At 39.2% G+C, this 11,141-nt stretch overlaps 1 protein-coding gene across 1 annotated transcript in view; it reads right to left on the bottom strand.

Annotated features, from left to right (window-relative positions):
• Nucleotides 1–6,761: 6,761 nt before the first annotated feature.
• The window catches only part of ZNF277 (zinc finger protein 277), a 52,413-nt gene continuing 48,033 nt past the window's right edge, over nt 6,762–11,141 (bottom strand). Inside the window, exons 9-12 of the mRNA XM_087933997.1 lie at nt 10,893–10,989; nt 8,927–8,969; nt 8,298–8,472; nt 6,762–7,410 (exon numbers count right to left, since the gene is read on the bottom strand). Coding sequence (XP_087790123.1) covers nt 7,218–7,410; nt 8,298–8,472; nt 8,927–8,969; nt 10,893–10,989 — 508 coding nt within the window. The 3' untranslated portion in view covers nt 6,762–7,217. The remainder of the gene's footprint in view (nt 7,411–8,297; nt 8,473–8,926; nt 8,970–10,892; nt 10,990–11,141) is intronic.

Raw genomic sequence — 11,141 nt, 5'->3', positions numbered from 1 at the left:
TGTACCAGCTGGTGAAGGCTAGCTGTGGGTAAAGCCTGCCATGAACTCTCCTAGCCAGCTAAAGCATCAGCTCAGCAACGGAGCTTCAGATCCACTTTTTCACCACAACAGTGGCGGGTGCTAACAGTACGCACCAGCAGGGCATCGACTAGCCATGGTAATTGAAGCAGCATGAGGCAACTGAGCTGGTCGGAGATCACTGAGCCGATAGGGACGTCTGGAAGAGTGTTAACTTGGTGGAGGTGTTAGGGGCTCATAATGTAGCACAGCTTGGTGATGGGCGAATTGTGGTGTGGGACAGTGAAGTTAGCTGTCACCAATTAGGAACAGGATGCTGGCTAGTTGTGGGGAGGGGCTGCTGGATGTGGGAAGGTGATTACCGGGTGGGATAAATAGAATGCCGGGATTGGTGAACTCTCAGCGCTAACTTTATTTATATATGCTCGTTGCTTCTTGCTACCATCCGTGATGGAATAAAACACTGATATTTCTTTGGATTCTGTGATTATTGCTTCATCTGTGTGGCTGGCCATAGAGCGGCTGAGAGAAAGAAAGAAGGAGGAAGAGAGAGAGAGAAAGCAAGAAAGAGGAAGGGAGAGAAAGAAAGAAAGAGGAAGGGAGAGAAAGAAAGAGAAAGAAAAAAAATAGGAAGGGGGAGAGAGATTTTTATTATTTTTAATTGTTCCATTATTTATCATATATTAATATTTTACACTGTCCCTACACCGAGGGTGATTTTACTGCCGTTCTTTTGCCCAGGTATTTTTCAGGGTTTAACATGCATTGAATGTCTATAGTCGAGAGCATAAATACAGGTGTGTTTAACAGAATTGAAAGGAACTATGGAGGTCTTCTAGTCCAACTCCTCGCGCAGGCAAGAAAATTCTGAGGATGCCAAACTCTTGAGTAGAGGTCCTGGGAAATGTCAGAATAACAGAATAACACTGAGAAGAGACCTTGGGGGAGAACCCTATACCATTCTAGAGAAATGGCTGTCCAGTCTTTTCTTAAAAACCTCCAGTGTTGGAGCACCCAGAACTTCTGCTGGCAAGCAGTTCCACTGGTTAATTGTTCTCACTGTCTGGAAGTTTCTCCTTAGTCTTAGTTTGCTTCTCTTTTGTTCAGTTTCCATCCATTACTTCTTGTTTGCCTTCTGGTGTTTTGGAAAATATATTGCCCCACCCCCCTCTTTCTGGCAACCCCTTAAAAGCTTGTTGCCTATCACGCTCTTGAGCAAAGCATGTGAGCCATTTCCTCCTTTCAGTGGTCCATGAAAATACATCTATAGTACCTAAATAATAAAGTCAAAAAAAGATGAACATTTTTACAGAGCTATAGATAAGTTGAGGCTGGTGTGACAAGGAATGGCTGGGAGGGGAGGGGCCAGGTGAGGCAGACCTTTACGTGAGTGACATTGAGTTGGCCACACCCATCCAGTCACATGACCAAGCCACACCCACAAATTAAGCCGCGTCCACAGAACCGGTTGTTAAGAAATTTGAATCCCGCCCCTGAGCAAAAGGTAATTGATTCTGTGATAAGTATACATTTTCAGTTCAAGTTAATTTTTATAGCTTGCTTATTTTTATTATTTATGGTATTAAGACAAAAAATAGTTTAGGCTGGAATTTGAAAGAAAAAGAAAATAATGGCAAATGATGTTTGTATTGTTGCTAAATGGACACATATATGAAGTCATCAGGAATCAAATGCGGCAAAAAATCAAATATATTTTTAGATTTGCCAACATTGTTTTTATGTGCTTTTTATAAGCTGGCAAATACTTCATGGTCATATGAAGCTAGGTTGCCACATATACAATACTGGCTGATTCAAACAGCATACTAAATTGTAAAATGGTCTGCTAGCTTTGGCTAGTGTGTTGTGTCAATCTAGTTTCCATGGTTTGTAAATCTTATGGCTTAGTGCGATATGTGAACTAACCTCTATAAAAGACAATATAGCAAACAAAGGAAAGCCTTTATAAAAGATAGTTAATACAGTTTCATCTTATAGAGATAAGTTGATCTATCCAATTATAAATTTACAATTAATATTTAATGATATATTATGAATCATGCTGACAAATAAAACCATCAAATGTTAGTTAAGCATTTGCATTTTGCTCAATAGTACTCTGCAATAACAGATTTTTTTTAAAAAAAAATTGCTTCCATTTTTAATTATGACCAAGAATGACTAATAGTAATACCTTTAGTTAACACCTCTCTGCTCTTATCATTATAATCTTCACTTGGGGATTCACACTTCAAAGGGTTGTATCACCTTCATTTCCTGCCACATATTTGAATTAAAAGGTCAGATACCCTTTATTTAGTTTCCTTTGTTCAATTGTGTATTAATATGCTTAATTCTTCCCCCTACAGATAAAGCCAAAGTAATATTTATATTACCAAATGCTCTGTCTCCTCGATTGACATTGCCCTAATTAACTGATGTGATACTAGAGGCTTGGTAGTTCACCAAACATTTTCTGTACTTTAACAATTATTTTCATAAATTCTACGATAAAAGAATTTAATGAAAATGTAAATATAAACAGCTTAGAAAAATAATAGTTGTAGATGTTAATGTTTCTGAGAGATGTCATCACACCTATACTGGTTCTTATGATGTCAACAGAATACAGTATTAGTTTAAGTTGTCAAAACATAATGTGTTTGATACAAATAAGGATGGAAGCCACTATCAACTAGGAAAGAAAATATTAATAATTCACCTTTTTAAACACAGTATAAACTACATCCATCTTATACAGTACTCCCAGCTACTGAAGAATCTGGGGAAAAAAGCGAATTTAAGCAATACTACATTGCAACTCTTTTCAAAACTCAATTGCTGTATTCCCACCATGCATCTGATCCAATTAACCATCTAGTCAATGTTCTTTATCACTGTTTTCAGCAACTCCTAATTATGCTAACCGAATTAATATAAACAGCCCTGGGAAAAAAAATCCATTAAGTTTTTGCAATCAGGGGAGTACTAACAAGTCTTTATTACACCAACTACCCCATCCTCACTGGCCAGGAAAATGAAGAGCAGGGGAAGGAGGAAAACAGGAAAAAAAGGCAAAAGGAAAACGATACCAGTGTTTGAATTACTGATTAAACCAAGCTTTTTAAAAAACTTTATAAAACTTCAAAAAAAAAGAAATTAAATTAAAAAACACACACCCCCCCCAAAAAAAGAGGAAAAATTATCAAACCAAGACTTAAAATATCCACTTATTTTTTCTTTCTTTTCAATTGCCTCTCTTCAAGGAGTCACAATTGAACAACACCAACCACTAAATGTCTCTAATCCTGACCCCAGGGCTTTTCAAAGTGCGTCGTCTTTTTTGGAGAAACAAGGTATCCATCCATCCATCCATCCATCCATCCATCCATCCATCTATCCATGCTCTCCTCCTTCAGGTATGAATCCAACCACTTGGGCTGTGGGGACTGGCAGGCAGAGCAAAGCACTAGAGATCCACACAAAATAAGGCAACTCCAACCTGGATCCTGTCAGGGAGACCCCCACTCCTTCCCTCTCCCCTGTGGCGAGGACCCAGACAGCCTGAGCGCAGCTTCCTCCTTGGAGGCAACCAGCAAGCAAACAAATGTGGTGCTCCAGCTGGAAGGTAGCGGCGTGTAGCCCCACCTCTGACCAGCAAGAGCGGAGCAGGCAGGGGACCAGGAAGGACGTGCGAGCTGAACAATTGGAGCCATGCTCAGTGGAGTTTGCAAGCGAGAGGGAGACCCTGGCCCGTTTGGTTCGCTTCAGCACGGGATGGGAATGCAGAAGTTGGAGGAAATCTGTGCCTCTTGACCTTCAACCCTCGAAGGCTCTTTTGGGGTGACTTGGAGGGGAGGGAACAGGGTGGGACCAGCCAGTGGTGGGATTACTTGAAAGGGAGCCACAACAGAGGGACAACAGAGCCTGCAACTTGCTGACACCCGCCCTATGACATACTCTGTGCTGGGACGGTGGCTCGCAAGCCCAGAGAAGGCTCTTCATGCTACCTCTGCATGCATGCTATAGGTTTGCCACCAGAGCAGGGGTGAGTTTCTACCAGTTCAGACCGGTTCTATAGAACCAGATGTTAGGAGTCTGAGCAGTTTGGAGAACCGGTAAGTCGTGGCCCTGGTTGGCCCGGCCCCTTCCTACCTGCCCACTCCCTGCCCTGCCCAGTTATTCCTCATCTCATCCGCCATTGCTAACCTGCCTTTGCCCGCCATTGCTGCCTGCTTTCCACCGCGGCCCTGATCTCCCTGGGTGAGTGAGCCTATAAGCAAGCCCTGGTCGAGTCGACACCCAAGCCGAGCCAGCCTAGGCTACTGCGCTGTCTCCCAGCAACCCGCCCCATCCCCGGGCTTGCCTGGGCTGGGGCCATGCTTGTCAGGGAGAGGAGCATTCTCTTGCCCCCACTGGCCACGGAAAAGCCGCTGTGGGGCTGGGGCTGTGATTGTCAGGGAGAGGAGCATTCTCTTGCCCCCACTGGCCACGGAAAAGCCGCTGTGGGGCTAGGGCTGTGATTGTCAGGGAGAGGAGCGTTCTCTTGCCCCCACTGGCCACGGAAAAGACGCTGTGGGGCTGGGGCCATGATTGCCAGTGAGAGGAGTGCTCTCTTGCCCCCACTGGCCATGGAAAAGCCGCTGCGGGGCTGGGGCCGTGCTTGCCAGCGAGAGGAAAGAACGTTCTCTCCTCTCCCTGGCCAGAGTCTCGTGTCAGCAAGGTGCCCCTTAATCAACTCCAGGACAGCTGACAGCAGCTGTGGGGAGCAGAGCCTGAAAAGCCCTGATGCACCACATGTGCAGCCGCATGGATGGCGGTGTGGGGGAGGGAAAGATCCTGGAAGCCCCTACGCCGCCAGAATCACCATCGTCGCCTTGCTGCTGCTGCATCCCTCACCCCCTGCAGGACTTTCAGTTTATCTGCGGCACGAACAGGTGAACTTCCCTCGGAGCTCGACACCTTCGTGCAAGGATAAAGGGCGCGTGTGTATGTGTGTCTAGAGTGAATGGATAATTCTAAGGGACTGGATGGCTTTGCACGGCTGCTGATGGACTGCACAATCCCAAAGTGCTGGGACTCGAGCAAGGAAGTTCTAACCATGAGTGGTTTATGTTACTTTTTTGCTATCATCCCTTACCCAATAATTATATATGATGTTTTTTTGTCTGTGCTATAATCAATGTCTCCCATTTTTCATCCCTTTGTCTTTTTAACCCATTTGTATGGTGTGCAAGTGCTTTGTATGTACTTCATGTACATGTGGTTGATCTATGTCATGGGTCTCCAAACTTTAAGACACATAGCTGTCTGTAGAATTCTGGGAGATGGAGAGATAGAGAGAGATAGAGAGATGAGAAAGAGAGAGGGAGAAAGGAAGAAAGACAGAGGTACCTGTTTAAAAGAAAATAGAAAAATGGCTCTTTGAGTGTTTAAGGTTGCAGATCCCTGGGTTAGGCAAACACCATGATCGTTAAGTTGAACCTTGTGGTCATTAAGCAAACACTGGTTGTTATACAAGTCCATTTTCCCCAATGGGCATTTTTAACCAGAAACCAGAAGGAATTGTTGGAAACTGGCAAAAAACATAGAACAACTCAGTCACAAGACTGTGTGGGGTGTTGTAACTGGTCATAAGTGTATGTGTGTGTGTATTGCTGTCAAAACACCAAAAACAGGTCAAGTAGCTCTGGGGAGGTCAGTCGTAAATTAGAACACTTGCTGAGCAATTGGCCGTTAAGCAAGGACCACTAATATTTGGTTTGCCAGTCACATGGCCACCCAGCTATGCCCACCCCAGTCATATGACCATCTGGCCATGCCCACCCCATCACATGACTACCTAGACATGCAGTCAGCAAACCATGCTCAGCCAGTCACATGACCACCAAGCCACACCCACAAATTAAGCCATGCCCACAACCGGTTGGTTGTTCTTCTGTTTGAACAGAGGGCTGGGCTAGAAGACCCCTTCCAGCTCATTCTATTGTATCATACAAAATCAGTCTATCACGTTTTTTCTAATTAATTATCCCTGAGTCCCAATTAAAAAAAATCTGTTTTCTTTACAATAATCTTTAAAATCCTTCATAATCTTTATAAATCCTAAATTTATATCAAAAATGTCTTAGTTTTTGTGCAAACCCACCATGCATAATTAAATGCCCCTGATGTTTTCACATTTTCAACATTTGTACATTTCTGATAATTTATTTGATGTCATAGACTAATGATACATCATTTTACAATTTTTCTCATAAATTATGGATCTAAATTTAATACCAGTTGCCCACATTCTTTCTCAAATACTCATCTCTATATTTTACCTCAAATTAATAGCCCATTTTGTCATGCCCATTTTAACTTGGTCTTATTTCAAATATTAATAAAATTGTATTAATTTTTGCTATTACATGTTCATCATTTGTACACAATATAGTTCAATTTCAAATGATGTTTTGTAATTTTATATCTCTCTTTTAACTATGCATATAATCAGAAACAATGTCCTTCTACAGTTAATTGTTCTCTTGACTTTATCTCAATTTCTTCACCTGCTTGTACTAATAAATCTTTGTATGTTAACCATTTATTTCTATCTGCAGTTTCTCTTCTATAAAATGCTTCCTGATAAGATATATTTGGACACAATCTGGGTTTATATTTCAATATGGCGCTTTTCACTTAATGATTTTTAAAATCTACATTAATATTAACTTTATTGTACCATAAAAAAAACTCATCTCTGCCAAACGTCATTATTTTATTTCTCAGTAGGTCCCATTCTTTCATCCAACCCAAACAACATATTGCAAAATACAATCTAAAATCAGGTCATTCTAATCAATTTTTGTATCCTACAGAATTTATATTTAATCCTTGGTTTCTTTCTCTGCCATACAAATCTAAATAATAATTTGGCCATTGTTTAAAAGACACATCAGTTTTCAAAGTTGGCATTATTATTGTGAAATAAAAACAACACTCTAGATAACACTTTTATTTTTATCACAGAAATTTCCCCAAGAAAGGATAAATTTCATCTTCTTCCATCTTGATAGATCGTGCTTAATTTCATTCCATACTGTAATATAATTGTGTTGAAATAATATGCCATTCATGTTGGACATAGTAACACCCACATATTTTACCCCTTTTTCAATTTGAAAAACGGTTATTAAGATTTTTTTTCATTGCAATCATGCTTCTATGTTATTTAACTCCTCATGAAGAAGCTCATTTAATACACTGCTCTGTTTCAAAGCCTCGATATTGGAAACATCTTCACTAAAGACAGGTATGTTATCTGTTCGTTTTTCAGCTGTCAGTTCATCCTCACTGTCAGAAAGTGCACAGAGAAGGGTATCATTTTCATAGGTAGGAAAATAGTACCTAAACAGAACAAAAAAAGTAGTATATCTAATTAATGTTTTCTTTGCCCACATCTCTTGTAGCATTATGACCGAACATAACATTACTGAAATGGACATGGCTATTGCAACCCCATAAACAGCAATAGCCTGTTATTTAAGCAGAAAGTGGCAATAATTGTGGCTATCTCTTGGTACTGCTGTGGTTTGTGTGATACTGGTTAGGGTGGACTGAAATGATGTGGAGTGCACCGTAGATCTATTACTATTTCAGTGCTAATGAAAGAATGGCAGGACAGCAATAACTGTTACTGCATGTAGGTAACACACCAAAAAAAGAACTCATGTAATTGGATCCTATTCCCTGATTCCAATTCTTAACACAGTTCCCAATGAAATGGAGAGCGTTACTGGGAAACTGCTTCACAATTTATGATATGTGCACATAATAAATATGTTCACATGCATGTGTATCTCTTTTATCTCATATCATCAATATATTCAATCATTACAGATTCTTGAAGGTACAAACCAACAATGCTGACAGTGCTTGTTTCTGAATTTCATGTCTATAGTTAATTAATTCTGTTTTCGTTCTTTTTGTAAACCTTAAAGTGTCTTGCATTCCTAAACACATTAAATAAAAACCTACTGTTCTCTATTTGTCACTTGTTAAGTGACATACCCTGTCTAATGAAAATATTCTATCCTTTCCATTTTAGATCAAGTAAAAATATCTAGCAAATTGTATTAGCACTTTTAGTTTGAAAGTGTGTTGATCAGAGAGCATTCTGAGTGACTGGTTGGTTTGTAGCCTGCACAGATTAAGAGAATACAAACCTTAGCTGTCAAATTAAGTCTTATAAGGCATTGTCTACAATATTGATGGAACACGCATACGTAACTTACTGTGGTTGATCCCAAACAGATCTGTCAGGCAGAACTGCTATATGTTTGTTATCTTCCAAATGACGTATTAACTCTTCTTTCAACTGGAATTTTTTCTCACAGTTAAAACACTGACACTGGTGCACCTGTCTCCTGATGAAATTCATTAGTTTTACTTGTTGATAGAAATTCAGATCTAGTGAACAAAAAAAATATGTTTTAGGGAAGAAGTAGATGATATATCCAAATAAGATTCTTGTACCAAATAATCTTGTGTTTATAGTGTTTAAACTTCATTTATTGTTCTTAAATAAGTTAAAGTTCTACATATCTTTTGATCATTTGATATAGAAGGGTAATTGTATATTGCTTAAGAAGAAATAAAGCAAATAGTGGCATGTCAATACTTGATATTTATTATCTCAGTGCTAAAACCTGAGCAGCTATTAAGAAATCATGCAGCTCATTTATACAGTGATTTCTTGAGAACCACTGAAAACATTTGATATTAACATTTAAGAAAGGAAAACTGCGGTAAAAGTCCAGATAATTAAAAAAAACGAATTGTATAGATTGATTTATATTCTAACACCCCCCCCCCCAGTTTTTTATGAAAAGAAATTTCTGTAAAACAAGTATGGATTACTTACTATACTCAGACTTAATTTTTAACAAGTTAAATCCATGAGCCTCCTAGGTTTGGAAAGAAAAAAAGTTTTTGAAAGGTTTTGAATTAGTTATATTTGATTAAAGCTAATTTTGTGAAAACCAGAAATAATATAATTGTACTATACAATATTATATTGAAATTTACTGTTCTATAATTTTTTACCCAACTATTTGTTGCAATTTTAAATGTTGCAAAAAATACAATAAGCACAGTAAAAACATTAATTCTTCAAAATGTTTGTTACCTTCTCAAAGTTTTAGAATTAGCAACTATCACTTTTATCCAGCAAACAATGTTTATATAAATTGTGTCTTAGCACAAAGTTTAACCCAGCCACAGACTCTTAGGTGAATATTTTTAGTCACTAAACTTTATCCCAAACTCTATTCTGGATTAGATGCAGACTTCAGCCCCTCTCAGATTGTCAGTTTAACACATAAATTATTTCAAACTGAACAGGCAACTGGACCACAGATACAGCCCTTTCCCTACCCTCTCAAGAATTAAAACAACTCAAGAAGCATGGGAAATTCTGAAAAATATGATCATAAAAGCCCATCCCGACCCGACACCATTGAAAAAGAAAAACAAGAAATCCAAGAAGAAATAGTTGATCTTTCCAATAAACTGAAAGACAAAAAGGACAAGTACAAAAAATGGAAAGAGGGACACGTAACTAAGGCAGAATACCATCAGATAGCCTGAATCAACAAAGATTAAGTCAGGAAAGCAAAGGTTCAGAATGAACAAAGGCTTGCAACAAAAGTCAAAGACAATAAAAAAAAAGTTTCTTTCAACATATAAATAATAAGAAAAAAGTCAAGGAAGCAGTCGATCCATTAAAAAGAGAAGATGGCAAGGAAGTAACAGACATAGAGAGAAAGCAGAGCTGCTTTCCTTAACTTAAGGAGAGCAACTAAGATGACTAAGGACATGGAGACAAAACCATACGAAGAACAGTTGCAGGAATTGGGTATGACCAGTCTAGAGAAAAAAAAGACTAGGGGTGACATGATGGCAGTATACCAGTATTTGAGGGGCTGCCACAAAGAAGAGGGGGTTATAATGTATTCTCCAAAGCAACAGAGAGCAAGCCAAGAAACTATGGATGGAAACTACTGAAGGAGAGGAGCAACCAGGAATGAAGGAGAAACTTCCTGATAGAGAAAACAATTAACCAGTGGAACAGTTTGCCTTCAGAAGTTGTAGATGGTTCATCGCTAGAGCAGGGGATTAGACTAGAAGACCTCCAAAGTACCTCCCAGTTCTCTTCTGATTCTATGGACTGTCTCTCTCAAACCTCACGGGTTGATACTGAAGGTTTTATGGAGATACATTCTTTGCGCATGTATCCTGTCCACACATTTAGAATGTAATTAAGTGGAATCCTAGACTACAAATAAAAATGCTACATTACATTCATAGAAAGCAGAGCTGCCCTTCAAGAGCAAGATCAGTGTCTATACATCATTCTCTACTAAATCTGAAGCCCACCATGCATTCACCTAAATCCCCAAAGAAATTAAAAGAGATTTCCTGAGTCAAGGTGTTCCTCCTTTCTCTAGCATGAGTAGCTCTGGATCTAATCTGGAAATCTAAGACTACAGTTCCATTAAAGTAACAGAGAAATAACAAACACCCGGTGTGTTATAATGGCTAAGGTGTTAAGGACTGGGGATATGTAGGTTTAAGTTTATCCTTAATCAGGGAAATTCACTGGGCCAGTTCATCTCTCAGCCCAACCTTTTTTTACAGGCTTATTTTAGATAAAATGAAGGGGAACCTCATGAAAGTTCCTTTGAGTTCTTGAGGAAAAATTGGACCTAAATGGAATAAAGAAATTCACAATAAAGAACCTGCTAAAACAAATAGATCCCGAATAAACCCACAATGTGTAATTTAATATTTAATATAATCTAAACCTAACATTACTACATTCTTCTCACCTCCATGTGAACGTAGAGTTTTTCTGTGGTATCAGTTTGTTTTTCACAGAAGAGACAGACTGCACAAACAGGATGTTCTTCCCAATCAGACCAGTCCCTATAAAAAAATAATGTAAAGAACCATCTGTAACTGGCATTTTGGAATTGTCTGGAAAAACTGTAGGCATGGAAACAAAATCTGTTTTAACTCGTCTATTCCTGCAAAAAGGGGGAAAGCTGAAATTCTGCTCCCATCAGCCAGCTGAAATC

The sequence above is a fragment of the Pseudonaja textilis genome, chromosome 5 (genome assembly GCF_049901715.1).
Source record: "Pseudonaja textilis isolate UNSWEBS1 chromosome 5, rPseTex1.2, whole genome shotgun sequence".
NCBI classification, from domain to species: domain Eukaryota; kingdom Metazoa; phylum Chordata; class Lepidosauria; order Squamata; family Elapidae; genus Pseudonaja; species Pseudonaja textilis.
Note: the sequence above shows the minus strand (reverse complement) of the source record. Positions and strands in the feature narration are given on the sequence as shown.